This window comes from Haliaeetus albicilla, chromosome 16 (genome assembly GCF_947461875.1).
Source record: "Haliaeetus albicilla chromosome 16, bHalAlb1.1, whole genome shotgun sequence".
NCBI lineage: Eukaryota > Metazoa > Chordata > Aves > Accipitriformes > Accipitridae > Haliaeetus > Haliaeetus albicilla.
The window spans coordinates 29,104,258-29,122,098 of NC_091498.1; the positions used below are offsets into that span (position 1 = coordinate 29,104,258).

Consider the following 17,841-nt stretch of genomic DNA (forward strand, 5'->3'; position numbering starts at 1 on the left):
CTGCAAATGATGCTGGTGTTCTAAAGTGGGTGAATGCATCCAGAAACACTTGTGCAGTGCTTCAGTCTTAATTAGATGAGCGGATATGATATCCTTGAAGAACTTTGTACTCGGGACGTGATGGACTTGCTTTCACTAGATACTGCCAGACATTTTGGTCATGCAAAGGGTTATTTGGGATGAATCCCTCTTTCTGCTTTCCTAGTATGGGTATTTCCACCAGAATACATGTACTTAAATCTGAAATCACTTTGAGTTGTTTGATTGTTTGTTATAATCCTGCATTTAGACTTGCTTGAAAGCTAAGTCCAAATTAATGTCAGGTGCAGGACTTGTATCTTAGTTCAATAAGCCATAAATATCTACCTGATGTAATCAGAGGTCATAACGTCAGGGGAAAGCGTAAACTAGAAATTATGTGGATCAAATATGAAGCAGTCACTCTGGAGCTGTGGGGTGCTTGTGACTTTTTCTAAATATTTATTTATTTTCCCTGTTCTAGTTTTACTAGACACATAGCCCTTTAAGTCACAGTGCCTGTGTATATTTAAAACTTACCATAATGTCTGTGTATGAAAAGGACTACAGCACTGTTCATTCATTGTAAGTACGTCATGGAAATATCACTGTATAAAAGATGTCCTGCATTTAGATATAGCTCGCTTTCTTAGTTGGTATTTCTTTATCCTTTTAGTAAAAATAATTTGATATGGATTGGAAGTCTGATGAATGTCGTGCATATAAAATTCTGCTTTGTTTTAGTTCATGGCTTTGGTTGTTACTACATTGCTGGATCTGGTAAAAAACTTGAGAGCCTTTGCAGGAATCCTTGTGGTAAGTCATGATGCAAGGTTGTAATTACCTTTCCTATAGTTAGTAGTATAATAAGGGAATGTCATCAACAAAGTAAACAAGGTTCTTTGAGAATTACTGTGAACAGTAACATTTCACTTTAATCAGCCAGTTCTTCTCCAAGGCATGTCTTGCAGAGCCACAACAAGCTACTGTTTTGTTATGGGCTGTGCACAGTGACTGCCTCATTTATCAGTTTCCTTGAGGATTGCCTTTAAAAGATTGTTTGAAACTTCCTCAGAGTGCTTGCCTCAGGCTGGATACTCTAGTTTCAAATAAAAACTCATCCGATGCTAAAAGTAGCCTAGTTTTCCTTACCCTGGCTTGCTTATGTTAAATTCAATAGCAAAACAACTTTAAAATTGTTTTCAGTTGAGAAGGTCTTGAGATGGCATGTTTGGACATGCCTTCTAAAAGCCTCTGCTATCCTGTTTTAGGTATGTCCGTGCAGAGCGTATACTCTGTAAACATGGGATTAAAGGATGGATCACAATGTGTGATGTCTATTACATAAATCCTCCATTTTGCAACTCCTGAGTTTCTGGCTTTGCAACAATGTCTTCCTGGTAGAGCAAAGAAGTGCCTGGGTAGTTTTTGTTGTTGTTGTTGTTTTGTGGGGTTTTTAGGTTACCTTAATTTGAGGTAATGGTCAGAGACCAAGGATTTTCTCTATATTAGGCATTTTCTAAAAAGTTGTTCTAGTCTATATACTTAGCTTGCCATTTACCCAGAATATCTGGTTTTGTTATTAGTAATCTCTGTTTTTATCTGTATGGGAGGGACCTTAAGCTGCAGTCTGGAGAGTTTGATGTTGCAATTTGAAGTAAAGATACTGGTTCGGGCAAAGCTAAATTGGTGACAACTTTGTTTTGCTGTACAAGTCACACTTGCCACTGGGAGCTACTCTTGAAAGTGAGAAAAGCTTTGGGACTGCATGAACTGGGAAGTTAGCCTTTGCAGGTGCAAGTACATTTTAGGAGCCTAAATGCTAATCTTGCGTATGCTAGGAACAGGTTTAGTATAATGAAAAACTTTTCATTACTCAAGTAGTTACTCAATGTACTAAGCTGTCTAAAGGCTGACTGCAGTTTCGCTAATTTTGTCAGTTCTTGATTAAGTACATACATCATGCTAAAGGAGCAGGCATTATCTTGTTGCCTCTGTCAGAGGCTGGTGGGGTTGCATCGTGGGTAGGTGGGGGAGGCAGTGATTGATATTGCTGCTGGATCTGACATGGCCCAGGCGTCAGAGCCCTGGGAGAGAGCAATTATGGGGTGAGCTGTTTTGTGCTTTACACTAGGACACCAAAGCTGTGGTGCTACTGGTATGGCTGCACCTGGGCTGTAGCGTTCTGCTGGAAGCTCTTTTCATTCCTGAAAGACATAGCTAAGATGGCAGGAGTCTGTAGAAATATGCTTGATTTTATTTTTAGAAACTATGCGTTACTGTTTCAATGTGGTGTCCCTGCCCATATATGTAAGACATAATGCTCATGAAGTGGTTTAAGTGTCTGATGCTGATTGTCCTTAGTGCTGAGAGTGTGAATTGTAGTTGTGCACCAATTGTGAGGCAAGTCTGCCACAGCATTTGCCACTTCCGTTAATTAAATTTGCTTTTACTTGAGGCTACTTGGAAGCTGTCACTGAGCTTCTACTGTTAGTGAAGTCTGACTCCATTACCAGCTGATGCAAAACAAGTTTCCTAACGTTAGCCTGGAACACATGCTGATAAAGTAATGTAACTGATTAGCTAATTTTTCAGGCAGTGCATGTTTTAAAGGTATGTTTTTCAAAGACTAAAATTAACTTTATTATTGCTGGGCCAGATACCCCATCTTCTGGCAGGCTGTGGAATGTCAGCTTCAACTTATTCCAGTAGAGTTCAAAGTGCTATGGTTCATAGGTCAGGGCAGTTTCTCTTCTACTCTTCCCAGACTTCCCTCGTGGGTCTGTTTTGTAGCAAAATACAGAAATATGACTAATGACATTTTCATTTGAAGACTCGGCTTGTTTCAAGCTGTCCTAGGACAAATGGCTCTTTACTCAGAGGGGCGAAGTTGTAGGTTACTACTAGAACAATCTTTTTAGGGTAAAAATTGCAATATCACCTAGGCAACTGCTGAAGACTTGTGAAAGGTATCTTTTTAAAATGAAGTTTGCATTTCTAACAAGTAAAAGAAGTTCTGAAATCCTTTGTGTTGAAAACTTTATTTTAGCATAATATAACATTTTTAAAGAAATTGCTGATGTAATATAAAATACTGACTTAGTTTTGTCCTTCAGTTAAGTTTAGTAAAAGCTTCTTTTCACTGAGTCTAGCAGAAAGCTCCCCAGATATTTAGATTGTTCCTTGTAAATACAGGTACTGTTTTTTGGTTTTGTTTTTTAAGTCACTATTCTGCAGTGTTAATAGTTAAATATCAGCATTCTGAGGCACAGAAAAGTAAAACAGATCATAAAGTAAAATGATTTAATGCATTTTAACAACTGAAAGTTAAATAGAATATTAAAAAGTAAGAGCAGAGAGTTAATTAATAAAGACATTGAGAAGTATTTTCACTTTAATAGCTTCAGGCAGTGTTCTTGACGAAATTCCTTTAACTGTGGTACTAACATGAGTTTCATGTTAATTGCATTGTTTTCTTATTTAGTGGCAGAAATATTCAAAACTAACACTTGCTTATATTCCTTCCAGGTGGTTTTCTATGCATTTGCTATAACTGGTATAATGCTATTTAAAGGTGCTGTTGTTCCCTTGGGAAATATCAGGTAACATTCTAAAGATCACTACTCAGAATCTGTTTTTCAAAAGTATCTGCAACTTGGTACCTCTGAGTTGTTTGTGGTTGGTTTTGGCTTTTTTAAACTCTTACTCTTGGAGCCACCCTTCTTTTAATGTTAAATCACACAGACTTTTTTCATCTGTTATTCCTTCTGTTTCTTCTTGCTGTATTGAAATTGCAGGAATGCTTTTCTGTAGCTTGAAATTTTACACTGCTGTTGCTTCAATACTTTTTAAACTATTTCCTTTGTTTTCTGCCCGTATGAGAAACTTGACTTTCTACAAGGGACTCAGAAGAATCTTGGTTTTAAGATATAGTACATAGAAAGCTATGCTTACATCAGCCTGTAATTCTCTTGCAGTGCTGTCAATACAACATATGATAATGGCACTCTGCAGTGTGGGACCTATGAGCAGCTGGAATATTGGCCAAACAACTTTGATGACTTTGCTGTGAGTCTGATCGTTGATGGAATCCGTCCCTCCTTCCCTCTCTGCTTGTCTCTTCGCCTCATTTTCTGAGGCTTAAGTGTGTGGTATAGCCACTCAACTTCTGTTTTACTCATGTTATTTAGGCAGCAGTGGTGACCCTCTGGGATGTGATGGTGGTAAACAACTGGCAAGTCTTTTTGGAAGCGTTTTCAAGATATTCAAGTCCGTAAGTAGCAGTAATAATACTGAAAAAGTCCCCTATAAATCTAGCTTATAAGGTAACTGAACAAGAATTATACACATAGCACAGTTCCTACCATTTGCTAAGAGGGGTGCCGTTTACCTTTCTTTTGGGTCAATTCAGGTGTCTAGGAAATAATATAGTTCTTTAACTTGTGTAACTTGATGGTTGGTCTAGTGCTTGGTGGATGCCATGAAATCTGTAGTGATATTTAGAAGGGATTGGAAACTGGCTTGGTAGTCATCCTCCTCCAAAAAAGAGTGAATGTCTTAAGTGGATTATAAACAACGTGTATTGGGTGAGTGGCTCTTGCTGTAGAGCCAATCTCACAGAACTGAGGTATTAGTGAAACACTGTAATTAATTTTGGGCTGCTTCTGTGTTTTCCCTGTGGGTGAACAATTTCTTGTAGACTTAAAACGTTGGACATATCTTTCATTTGTGTTTGATTACTTTATGGGAATGTTTGAATGAACTGGGTGGGTAGCCCCTCGGTTGAGCTGTTGCAGTGATCCTTGGCTGGTTAACCCAGCGTGTAGTTAAGTTGTGGAATGCTCTTCTACAGTCTGTTCTGTGTGATAAATGTTTAACGTGGTCTGGTGAAGACTGGACAAGTCATGAAAGAGAAATCCATTGGGATCTGCCATGAATGGAATCTACTTCTAGCTCAAGAGATCTCTGAACTGCAAATGGTTGGAGATTGGGAGAGCTCTTAGGGGGTAGCATCATATGTATTTTGCCATGGTTTAGCACTCTTTCCTGTGCTTCTGCTGTTGACCACTCTCAGAGGATACTGAGATAGATGGATCTTTTGCTGTGATCCAGTACAACTTCTTCCAGGCTATTTTTCTGTCCCTTCAGAGTTCAATTAGGTATGTTGCATGGGGGCAGTGAGCCTGTTTGGCTAACTTAATGAAAGGCTAAGATTTTTTTACTTTTTTTTGTTCCAGACCTCCTTTTACATTAAGATAGTAGTAGTATATTTTAAGGAAAAATGTGATTTCATGGCTTGCTTTGGTGACTTTCAGGCTGAGGTTATTTACTGCTTGCTTTACTTACTGTTTGTTAATCTGATCTGCAGGTGGGCAAAGATCTATTTTGTAGTCTGGTGGTTGATCTCCTCTGTCATCTGGGTTAATCTCTTCGTAGCTTTACTTCTAGAGGTAAGGAAGTGTGTTTATTTTGTATTGGATCCTGAAGACAGGTTCTAATTTGTGTGGGAAATGAAAAGAACCCAGACATCTTTTTGGGAAGAGTATGCTGGTTTTGTGCGTATGCTTCCTTAATCTTTCACCTTGCTGCCCTTCCCCTGAGATGTTGAGGAAGCATTTTATTTTTCCTAGACAATTGTATATGTCACAACTTTGTCACAAATCTGGTTGTATTTCATTGGGTGTGTACATTTGCCATTATAGCTCACTTTTTATAAAGATGGAAAATATTTTAAGTATTATAAAATTGCTTGTCTCTACATTAGCATTTAACTTCAGCATTAGTTATTCAGGCTGCAGGCTTTTTGCATTTTGATTTGTCAGCAAATGAATTTAGCACTTCAAAATTTGCATCTTTATTTTATTTGGTTGTCCTGTGTTTCTTCCCACCCCAATTTGAATTAATACCCTTTTAGTGTGGAACTGAATAAGAGTGGAACTGATTACTTATTTTGAAGATACCATCTTCTAGAGTTTTTTAAAGCAGCTGTGGAAATGTAGGTACCTAAGCAATGCCATGAAGAACATGTAGTTCCACTGTTTTCTCGTGTATGCATACTTCTCTGCAAATCCAAATATGTTTGAAATTTTTGATGGTGAAGGGAATGTTAATTGTAGCCATTTAGTCCAGGTTAATAATCATAGACTTCTCTTATAAGTAATGGAAGAAATTGAGTACCTGTAGAGGGCACTTCACCCCATCTTAAAACCTATGAAAATTTCTTTTAGAGGTGGTGTTCTTGTTGACCTCATCGAGTAAAATTTACTACTGTAGGCAGAATAGCAAACTTCTAGACAGAAACTTAGGTATGAGCCTCATGCTGAGGCTCAGTCTTGCCCATAAACTTTTCAGAAAAGATTTTCTGTTCTAGTTGGAGGCTAATCCTATGATGTCTTCTACCTGCTTACTTCCGCAGGGCTGTGGCCAAAGTTCGCTGTAAGAGCCAAGATGCAGCATTCTGTAGCAGGAGTGCAGGATGTCATTATTTTTCTCCCTTTTTTTTTTTTTTTTTTTTTTGCCTGAGCTGTCTTGTCTACTTCCCAGGTATTGATATGTCAGAGTAATTCAAAATGGCTAAGGGAGCATGACATAACCAGAAGCTGAGTTTAAGTTGTGATGCCTGGACTAGGCGTATGTTTATGTAATGTTGGGTCTTTGAAGAGCAAAAAATTCAAAGCAGGTGAACTCTTGTGGGTAGTTCACACAGTTATCTCGGGGAGGCAGTCCTTGCTAGGAGTAGAAGGCAGCAGGGCTGTCTTCTGCTCTACTGTTCTTTCAGTGTGTGATGAGAAAGTTAGTTCATTCCTGAACAACAGGCTCAAATAAAGTAGTGACCTGCAGCTAGTAAATATGCTGATGCTTAAATAAATCACTGCTCTGACACTCTGTGTTAAAAACAAACCTCACTCTCCTCCCAAACCTTTCCCGCAAACATACTGACCTGATGTAACCTCTTTCCTGGTGTCACCAGAAGTAGCCTTTAGTTTTTTTTTTCCTGTTCTTCTTACATTTCAGAACTTTATTCACAAGTGGGACCGTCGCTGTCATCGGGAGCCTCTCTCAGATATTGAATACCAGAGGACAGTTGAACTAATGTTCAGGTGAGTTGAACTGGGCTTGATAATCAATCTGGTTTTTTATGTTCATCTGTTTTAAAGAAAGTGTGCTGGCTGCAAGAGGGTAAAAGGCTTGTCTTCTATTTCCTCCATCTGAAGCAAACTGTTTCATCTGTTGGTTTGGAAAAATACAGTAAGTGCTTTAATTAGGCCTGCTTTAAGCTGACTTGGTAGCCTAACCTTTATATGCTTTCTGCCCATAGCATGATGGGAGAGGAGGTGTTGGGGACGGGGAGGGGGGGCAGCTGTGCTGAGAGGGAGGAGAAAAGGGAAGATGAGGGAAGTGATGCACGTTCTTGGCTTATTGTGAAATTGTGGGTGGTGAGTTGATACTCAATGATCACGCACAAGTAGAACTCCTGGTGCACATTGGATATTCAATAGTAGCATTGGGAACATGTTCTCATTTGGGAGTTTTTTCAGAAAAACAAATTTACTGACCTTCAGTTGTATTGTACTGTGTGCAGGAAATTGCTTCCCTGCTTCTTATGGGAAAACAGCTGCTGGTTTCCGTGACACATCTGTAAAGGATAGATCACTTGCAAGTAGATGCATCTTTAGGGAGCATCAACTTATTGTAACTTTTAATTCCTTGTTTCATTCTTGAAACAAGCACACGTTACATCTTAGTTATGTGCATTGCAAAAACAAATGCTGAGAAGTTCCCTTTGCTGCCCCTAACCGCTCATGCTTTTTCTTTGTAGAGATGTTTTGGAAGAACCTACAGAGGAAGAACTGATGGAAAAACTGCACCAGCATCCACACCTGCAGTTATGTAGGTGACTGGTGGGAAGGACTGATTTATTTAGACCTCTGTTTTCTTGAGGTTGTCAGCTGGAAGAAACTGAACGGATTTTCTGTGAGGTGCTGTTAGAGAGGCTTGTAGGACAGTATGTGAGGTTTTGCTTGGCAGTTCTCTGCAGAAAGAGGTTTTTTATTTTTGGTTTATATCTTTTTTTGAAAAAGATTTGAATCTTGCGAATTTGACTTGATTTTTAAGTTGGGATTTTAGAGGAATATTGTAGCTGTTATTTTTATAAACTGTTGATATCAGAATGTTTTATTTTATCTTTTTTTAAGATGGGAAAGTGTGTTTAAAATGACAGTGCACTTTAAAACATGAACTTGGTAACCACTAAGCCTGTTACTTGTTTCAGCACAAGAAAATGGAACTGCCTTTTCTGGTAGGTGAGTGTGGCGAGGGCTGTGCCCTGCAATTCATGAATGGATTAGGCAGGACCAGAACAAAATCCTTAAATCTTTTTGTAGCGAGAGTTGAAACACTATTTTTATTGAAATGTGACACCAGCATATCTTACCAAATTTTCAGGAGTTAATCATGTCAGAACACAATCAATTTCAACGGTAACAGGGACTGCCTACTTTGCACATCCTCTCTTTTTCTTTGTTTTTGATCTAGGGTTTGTGCTGGTTGCATCCTGCTGGTAACTTTGAGAGCAGTTATAACTTTGAATGGAGCAATTGCACTCGTGGTTTTCAATGTGGTAAAATTGAGCTCTCCTTTAGAGTAAATATTCTCATGTTGCTTTTTAGCGAACCTCTTCCTTTTACTTTCTTCCAAGTCCTGTTCTACGCTGTATTGTATTCCATGAAAAAGCTGAGGAGAATAAACTTTGGCCGGAATGTAGCACCATGATCGCTGCGAGTCTCCCACTTAAACGAGGGGAGAAAAAAAGTTGAATGGGATAATCAAAGTGCTTAGCAGCTCAAATTTTCACGTGAGTCTGTGGGAATTGAAAGTGCTCAACCAGTATTGCAAGATCACATTCTTTTACGGCTTAATGACCACATGCTGTATACCACTAACTTTAACCTGGGTAATACTTTTTTGTTAAATAACTTCACCAACAAATCTAAAATGGAGAATTGACAGTAAGCTGTGTCCATGTGCTTTTCATTATCCCGTAGTATTCCTCTAAAGAAAGGTGGGGTTTTTTTTGAATCTTCGTCATATAACTAGTAAATCGCTATGAAGAATAGAATCAATCCCAACTATTTTTATATGTAAAAATCAAACTACGCTTTGGGCTGCTGCCTTGTCATTGAGACACTTGTCACCAAAATAGACATTACTGTGATCATCTCTGCATTGACAAAGGCTTGGGGAAGGTAACTGGCCATAAAACACTGCTGCTATATATAAGTTATTTGATCCTTTTTTAGATAACAGAATATTTTTCAAAATTGCCAAGCAGTCATCCTTTATACTTTTCCTCCTCTTTTTTTCTTCATTTGTCTTTTCTTTCTTTCCTGCTTAAGAGAGAGGAAAATATCTGGGATGATGGTGCATTTTTGGTCAAAAGCGTATTTCTGCCTTGTCTCACTGTTCTGAAGTTGTGTAGTGATTCTTGTCTGTTTCTTTATCTTCTGCTTATGTTTGTGCTATGGAACAAAATGTGTTGTAGCTTGCACATGTGTAGAATGAATCTGAACTGAGCTCTGAGCTACTCCTGCAATCTTTCTTTACTTGCCTCCGAAGCCATGCTCTTGTCTGTGTTCAGTATCTTGTCTCTGTTCCAGAATAATCTACCCAGTAACTCACTTGGGCTTGTTTCAGTGGTGTTACCATGCTTGTTTTCAGTCATGCACTTAGAACACACATCATGGCAAGTAGATAAAGGCCTCAGCACGCAGTTTTTTTTCTAGATTTGAGTTTGTTTTTTTCAGTATGGCTTTATGTCAGGATGGTTTCTGCTCCTTCTGGCATGATGTAATCACTGCCACCAATTTATTGGCACTTATTAACAGAGGTTAAATAGCCTTTTTTAGCTTTTTACTGAAAAAAAAAAAAAATTTTTGTTTTCCAGTTTTCTGAACACTTGAAGAAGTAGCTTTGCCTTGCCAAAAAGGAAGTGGCTGGTTCTTATTAACCTGCAAGTTTAATTTTTTTTTTTTTTTTTTGTGTCTCAAGGTTGCTTGGGTTTGGGGGTTGGTTTGTTTAGGGTTTTTTTGGCCATTACGTTCCACTACAGTCTACCAAAGCAACACAAATTGGTGTGGGATTATCATAAACATCACAAATGTCTCCTTATGCAATCTTTGCATCTGGACAGATGTGAAGTAGGCTTTCTGAAGGGAATAGTCTTAGTCTTGTTCTTGTTTCAAATATGTGTAATTGACTGAAAGTGTAACTAGAATTTAATACAGAATTGTGGTACCTAGTGTCACTTGTATTGGAAGATGTAAACGACCACAAGTCTTATGCAATAATTGTAGAAATCATGAAAATGAATGTACGTAACTGGGTAAAATTTGAAGTTTGCATTATTAAAAAATGTTCCTTCTTAAAAGATGAAAATAATTGAAATGTGTTGAAATGGATTCTCGTGGTTTGTTTTTGCTCTTCCCCCGTTACTGATTTCTGCTGTGCTTAGCATCTGTGCTGCCATTATCTTTACTAATTGAAGGCTGGGCCCATGGAAGAGGTTACATGCAAGCGGGACTTAGGTGCCTGGTTTCAAAATGCAGGACCTAAAGTATGCTGCTCTGTTATTCTCCAGTTCTAGAGGCGCATAACAGCATCTGTAGGTACTTGATACGCTTAATTTTTAAGGTGAAACTTCATTGGAGCTGAGCGTTGAGGGTGTTGAGCAGCTTGATTGCCATTTGCATTTCAGTCTTTGCATCTGCAAACTAGGTATTTTTTCTTTCCTTTTTTTTTTTTCCTTGAAAAGATTAGTGCAATAAGCATTCTCATAGCATTTCAACTGGGACACATTTTGCACATAGTTTAGTACTGTCCGTGGCATTCTTTTGAAACACGTTCTGGTTCAGTGTCCTGGTTTCAGCTGGGATTTTCTCCCCCGCTGAATGGGGAGGAGTGAGCGGCTGCGTGGTGCTTAGTTGCTGGCTGGGGTTAAACCACGACATTCAGAAGATGATTTTTTTTTTTTTTTTTAAGAACAGAAGAAAATCAGTTCTGGGTCAAGCTAAAGCCTTAAGTTTGCTGATGTCTCTGAAAATGGCTGTTGTGGATGCTTAGGTGAAGCGTGCGAAAGCCAAAGCAAATAGAAGATCATCTTGCATTAATAAATCAGGCTCAGATTTTTCTAGCTTCTGAAGGAGGGCCTTAATCACCAGACTGTTGGCTAATTTGGGGTTCCTCGGGTATTATTTTTTTTTTCATTCTTGATTTGCTATGAATTTGTATTACTTAAAGATTTAGGAGTAAAGGGAGAGGATGGACGCAATGGAAGTGTTCTTGATTCTTTCAGTAGAAATACAGTGATAAACCTTACAAGCACACCTAACTATGGAGAAACTTAAAAAGCTTGTACTGATCAGAGCTGCAAATGGGGCGGCTAGAATAACCTAGTAACTGTATAGAAGTGGCAGACAAAGGAAGAAATAATGTCTTGAGTGTCAGGGGTTTGTGTGAATAAAGTGCACGAGACGTGCTTTCTTGGCCTCTCTTTGTCGTGGTGATATTGTACATCTCTTGACACATTTTAGGCAATATTGCTTTTTCATCCCTCTAACACTTTTTAATGTGCATAAAACTATAGGGACATACAAAGCTATAAGAAAAAATGGGGTCTGTAGGAAACTGATGCAGGGTATAGATTAGTTACCTCTACCTCCCATTTCAGAGATACGTTTTATCTTGTTAGATGGTTTATCTTTTCACCTGCCAGTATATTACAAGGAGTACATAATGTTACCACAGCTTCTGCTGTTGTTTAATAATGTACTTTAGTCAGTAGAAGTCATTTCAGTACTCCATCTGTCTTGGGTTTTTGTTGAAAACAAAATAAAAATAGGTGTTTGCCTGCTTTTTTTTATGTAGATATTGATGATTATTTTTTCTTTCACTAGATTTTTGTCTAATTAAAAGCCCATTCAACTGATGGGAGTTTTCACCAAATCAAATGGTTTTGACTTAATCTGCAGTATTTATAAACATTCAGAGCCATTTGTTATGTGAACTCTGGGTAGAAATAATTTGGGGGTGGGGGCTGGAGAGTTAAGATTTGGTTTCTATTCCAGCTCTAACCACTTCACTATGTAGGATACTGTTTCAAAATGACCTTGATGAACTAGAGGAAATTGCCAAAATTATCAGAGTAAAATTAAAGAGATAAATGTGGACTGTTGCAGTTTAGAAGCACAAAATGTAGAAGTACATAGCAGGGAGTCAGTGGTATTAGAAGACAAATATTATAGGGCTTAGTGTACTACAAATTGAATGAGCTAACAGCATCTGAAAGAGATCAAAAGAAAATCATTTTGCTGTAATTTGTAATCGTACTTCCCTTTAGGCCCCACTATTCCCTTTTTGGGCCCTGCATTTTAAAATAAACAGGTGGGGGGAGGTATTTGTTATAGGACAGTAATAGAGGTCTTAAGAAATTTGGAAGGTGTGAGTTGGGAAGAATTTTGAAGGACATAATTTGTTCAGGCAAACAAGAGACAGGCAAATAGTTTTTAAAGAATATTCAAGTATGTAAATCGTCGAGAGGAGCAAACTGTTCATGTTGTGTAATCTCTGTGTGCTGATTGTAGGACAAGTCGTAGTCTGGATTTTGGCAAAAAAGAGTTGCTGGATATGAGGGATGCTTCCTAACTCAGAGCACTGTACTCTGGGAGGTCACAGGCTTCCCTTCACTTGAGTGCCCTTTTAGGAAGTCACCTGCTACAGCTTTGTCTGGATGTTTGTGAACCTGCCCCTGCTTGACGGTGCCTCAGCTGGTCCCTGAGATCCTGTCCCGCCTACCTCTCTGTGGTTTCACTGGAAAGAATTCCCATGGCTGTAACAAACCTTGCTTTTGTTGTTACAGCATGTGCTGTTGGTTCTAGCTAATGGCTTACAAATGTTTACAGCATGCAAGTATTTTTATAAGTAGGGATAGCAAAAAAAAAAATGTTCCTTCAGCTTCCCATTATAAACAGGAAGATGATATTTAGTTGTATGTGCTCTGTTGCTAATACTCGACCAGCATCCCCTGGTCCTTGCACTATCTCCCTGTAGTTCTCCATGCAGTTCTCTCTGCTGGGTTCCCTTTAATGTCATTTCTACATCCCTTACCTTTTTGGGTAAGTGGAAGAACATGCTGCCCTTCTCCCAGTTTGTGTTTGCTCACTGGCAAGCCAAGCAGATCAGATAACTTGATCTTTCCCTTCATGAGAACACTTAATTTGGGCACTCTGCTCTACTTGTCACAAAATGCGTGACACTTACATCTTTGACATTTTAGCTCTGCTATCAAACTTGGTTTGGTGAAAGAATTTAACAGTTATTACCAGCAGGCTGATGCTGCATAATTCCTAAAAGCAGCTAGAAAATCTTACAAAAAGTAATGCTGTATTGTTGGGAATTACGTTAATTGAAATTGGTCTGATGTTTCACTGGATCCAAGGCAGCTTCCTGGAGGATCTGCAGTCCTTCAGTGAGAATTGAGCACTTGGACTCCAATGGGGAGAAAAGGAGATGGTCCAGAGACTTAAGCACGCTTGGCATCATTAGTCAGTTTGTAAAAGTGTGGGCTAATGTGTTTCAGAACTGTGAGCTGGGCTTTCCTGCATTGTCCAGGGATACCATCACTTTTTTTTTTTTTTTTTTTTTTTTTTTAGAGATAAAATAGATCATGGAGTATCTAAATGAAGTTAAGGTCGTGGGAAATCTGTTGCTAATTCAGGAATAAACACCAGATCCTCAAACTTCTTTAATCATAAACTTCCTATTTCATTCCGTACTTAAATCTTTTTCTATGTTTCTAGAGCTACTATTTTCCCCAGCATAAAGTGAGAGAAAATGTTCAGGAAAAAGCCTCAAGGCTGAGATGGTTTTCTTCAGATACTAAGTACATAGTGATGTGCACAGCAAATTACTGGAGGAGCCACCTATCATTATCTCCCATAAAGAATATGAGAAGAACTTCAAGACTGTGTATAAAATGGAGTCACAAGGCATAATAAGTATGTGTGTTTTTTAAAAGTGTCTTAGTTAACTAAAATAGTTGTAATTCTGGAGGAAAAACTGTGGTATATAGTTACCTCCATCATATATGCACTTGTTTGCCAAAGGTAGCAAAATGATATTTTGTCATGAATTACCCATGTTGCCCCCTATAAGGGAAAACTTAAGTGGTTTCTCTGACTTACAATTCCAGCCATTTATGTAGTTTATTTGTATTGATTTTCATATCTAGTCCTAAGAATTTTTCCACAGTAATTGTATAAAAAATGGTTTATTGATGTTGGTTTTTTTTTTTTAACTTGGAACTGTAAGTTGAAGATGATTGCAGCTTGTCCTTTTCTTTAATGCTAGAAATTCCTTATAACAGTCTTGATCATCTTTTTTCCATTAAGCTAGTTGAGCAGGTGTTGTCTTTGTTCTGTACAGATACTTTCATGGCCCCCATCATTGCATTATTTGAGTGCCTCCCAAGTATTTTCCTGAAAACATCCTGCTGGGATAGGAAAATATTACTATCCTTATTTTGTAGATGATCAGCTGAGATATTTGGTGATCTGCCCACAGCCAAGCTTGAAATCCGTGGGAGAGTTAAGAATAAAACCTGCAGTCCCTGGTCACTGCCTTTGCTAACAGACAATACTGCCTTCTTTTTTTGCAACAGCTGTGAACTTCAGTTGTATGTTTATAAGATGATGTTGACATTTCCACATCCATTGGTTTATAACTTTGCTACTGCCTGTTCTTGTATGTAACTTTTTTGTTTACTTTGATTTAGAACTGCAGAAAAAATCCTGGAAACTCTAAACTTCTAACTCTATTTCCCACCTTATCAAAAGAGGAGGGAGGACTATTAATGATTTGCCATCTGATGTATAAATATTTAGTAGGGATGATCTGAGGCTGGCACATGTGCTGGAAGATTCCCGTAATTAAGGTACTACTGTACTGTACAAAAAACACAGGAAAAAATACAGGATGACCATCCTAAACAGCAGTTATTTGGCAGCTCCAATTTTCATTTTTGTCAGACCTGAAACTCACTTCAAGAATGCTTGAGTTTTTCTTTAGCCTCATCTTCCTTTGTACTGCTTGTATTTTGTTCTTTGAGGTGAGTGAATGGTCCAGCTTTTCAGAGCTAGTGAGTGCTTGCAACATCATACTGAGTTTGGAAGACTGTCGAAGAGGCCAATTGCCCTGCATGATCTCATTGACAAAGGATCATCAGCATTTGAAAGAATGGAAATTCATGTCAAAATAGAAAATGGAGTGCACTTTCAAGACCAAGTTCTATTGTATAGCAGGTGTGTGTCTGTGTACTGTGACATACAATCTCTAATATGACTACAGGTTGCCCGGCTGGATGCAGAAATAGCTGAGTCAAATTGTAAGAATTATGTTACACAGCCTGTCACATCAGGTAAGCATAAAAATCAAAATACCTTCTGGTCTTAAAGTTAGGGTTATTGTGTAGGAATCTGGCTAAAATCAGACTGGGTTCTGCTAGCTTCCAGTAAAGAATTACCATTTTGTGTGTGATGTAAAACTGTAACACTATAGCATTGAACTGTGTAGTGGTAGTATAAAAATGACCTTGTACAATGAGCATCCTACTGAGGTGAGCCCGAAAGCCAGTCTAGCCTGTATTCTTTTATTATGTTAGGTCTCCTTCTTGTGTTTGGGAATGAATTGGTTCCATACATAATGTGCTGAGCTGTTGCCAGTGCTCTTTTTCATTAAGTAATGATCTTAGAAAGTAAAACTTAAGTCTTTAATGTGTCTTCCCTTACCTGTTTAATACCAGTGAGAATAATCTTGTATTTCACCAAAACTACAAGTGTTTAGTTTCTAGCATCCTGGATAATTGGTGGTTTTTCTGAAAAGACTTGAACAATTGCTTGGTATAGAAAAACAGCTCTAAAGAAGTTCTCTGTAAAATCAAAGGTGAAGGTGTTAAACCCAGACAATAAAACTTAGATCAAAGTAGCCAGCAGAAGGGGCCATAAGAGGAGCAGATTGTCCTTTAAGCTTTACCATGTTGTGTAAGGTGTTACTTCTGTCTTTCTCTAATCAGATTTCATGAAGAAAGCAAAGCTTTTTTTTCCTGATGTAATTCAATCGGAGCCCTCAGCTAGATCAGCAGGAAAAGCACCTGCCTTTCTTGCTTTAGATTTGGTTGATAGACCCCAGTTTTTGATAGGAGTTGGTTAATCCATAACCCAAGCATGTGGCTGCAGCAACACCTGCCATGCAGGTGAGCTTTTAGTCTCGTTAATATACAAATATAGTATAGATTTTTGTATTAGCCGTGGACACATACACACCCAATAGTGAACGTCATAAGTAGGAGAATTTAATAAAATGAGATCATAAATGTCTAATGTACTTTTTGTTGGGCAATAAAGTTGCCCACATGTTGTAATTGAGGTCTGAAGTTAACTTGCTTGCTGGGGCCTTTCTAGGGTAGATTACACAGACTAATAGAGCACATGGAAAAATGTTTTTCATGCTCTGCTTTTCCTCCTGTTTTGTCCGCTAGCCTTTCCTCCTTAACTCTGTCTTGGGTTGGTGCCCACTGTAATATCTACTGCCATCAAACTCAGCACTTTAAAATTAGGCACACGTTTGAAACATCTGCTTGATTGAGACCCTCCACAGTGACTATTAAGCTTTTGCCTCTGACATTTTCCAAAGTCCTTAGTTCTTTTCCCGTCTCCTGAGTGACCCTGATGTAGTCCTCAGGAGATTTGTGAAGCAGGCTCCTGTACTTCCTAATTGTGCAGATACTGGAAAGTAAAGTGTAGGCTGAAGGTTTGGGTTCAGGCCTAAATTTTCTAAAACTCATCTACATTGTATAGGTGGCCACTGTGAAATTTTGATCTGGAACACCTTATATTTGGTTCTGCCCCAAAGTTTTATGCGTGTGATTTCCAGTTTGCACAGGGAGAGGTGTTACCTGGCTTTTCACCAGACACTCATGAACAGGTGTTTGGGGAGGACCTCATCTGATTTACTAAATGAGGAAGGGTTGAATTAAATCGCATACAGATAAGATGGTGGTTCAGATAAAAGGGTTGTGACCCATCATTGTGTGTAAGAATCCCACTGAGAAGAAGGCAATTTCACTGGGTAAGAAGGAACTGGCAAGATTTGTGCCGACTGTGTTACGTTACAGGTATGTTTTCTGTGGCCACCAGCGTGTTAGTGTGCTAACAGACTTACCAGAAAACAGAACTAATGTTTTACAGAACATCATACTGTATCATTTTACAGAACAAACTCTGGATGGAATATCTGTGAGGTTCTAGCTCTGCTATTTCATTTCTACAGCTGCTTTCTCCCCCAGCAAATTGACGCTGGCTTGTGCCCTTACGTGAGACTATCAAGGGGTGTTATGGTGCCCCGTGACCTTCCTTGATGCTGCTTTTCCATGACCTTTGGTGATGGCTCCACTCTTACATTATATGATTGAGGTAAATACCTTCCCATGCTTTGATGGCTATTGTATTATTAGATCTGATTGTCTGTCTTGTACCTTGCGACAGTGTTCAGGCTCAAGTAAGGTATGTGTAAGATGTTGCCATCTGAATTTGGAAGTACCTTACTGCAAAGGTGGGCTTACCAGTGGGGTTAATGGGACTGGAGCCCCCTGACTAACAAAATCTGCTTTGCCATATATGCTTCAAGTCATTTTATGGGTTATGGTCACAGCACTGCACAATCTTTCTGACCGTACCTTATCATCTTAGCTGGTCAATTGTGACTTAGAAATGA

The 17,841-nt window shown here is 38.6% G+C and overlaps 1 protein-coding gene and 1 long non-coding RNA gene across 5 annotated transcripts in view; both read left to right on the plus strand.

The window, feature by feature from the left end:
• TPCN2 (two pore segment channel 2) overlaps positions 1-10,453 on the plus strand; it is a 33,116-nt gene extending 22,663 nt beyond the window's left edge. For 3 of the 4 annotated variants that reach the window (XM_069804105.1, XM_069804106.1, XM_069804107.1), the window contains 7 exons: positions 763-834; positions 3,547-3,620; positions 3,996-4,086; positions 4,209-4,291; positions 5,387-5,468; positions 7,033-7,118; positions 7,838-10,453. In XM_069804105.1, coding sequence (XP_069660206.1) covers positions 763-834; positions 3,547-3,620; positions 3,996-4,086; positions 4,209-4,291; positions 5,387-5,468; positions 7,033-7,118; positions 7,838-7,916 — 567 coding nt within the window. In that variant the 3' untranslated portion in view covers positions 7,917-10,453. Of the gene's footprint in view, positions 1-762; positions 835-2,284; positions 2,329-3,546; positions 3,621-3,995; positions 4,087-4,208; positions 4,294-5,386; positions 5,469-7,032; positions 7,119-7,837 lie in introns of those variants that run through there. The other variant, XR_011328214.1, reaches the window with a different exon arrangement.
• A 2,535-nt stretch (positions 10,454-12,988) lies between these two features.
• LOC138689474 (uncharacterized) lies at positions 12,989-17,440 on the plus strand. Its single transcript, XR_011328300.1, has 3 exons — positions 12,989-14,069; positions 15,418-15,487; positions 17,398-17,440. It is a non-coding gene; the product is annotated as an uncharacterized lncRNA (long non-coding RNA).
• The last annotated feature ends 401 nt before the right edge of the window (positions 17,441-17,841 follow it).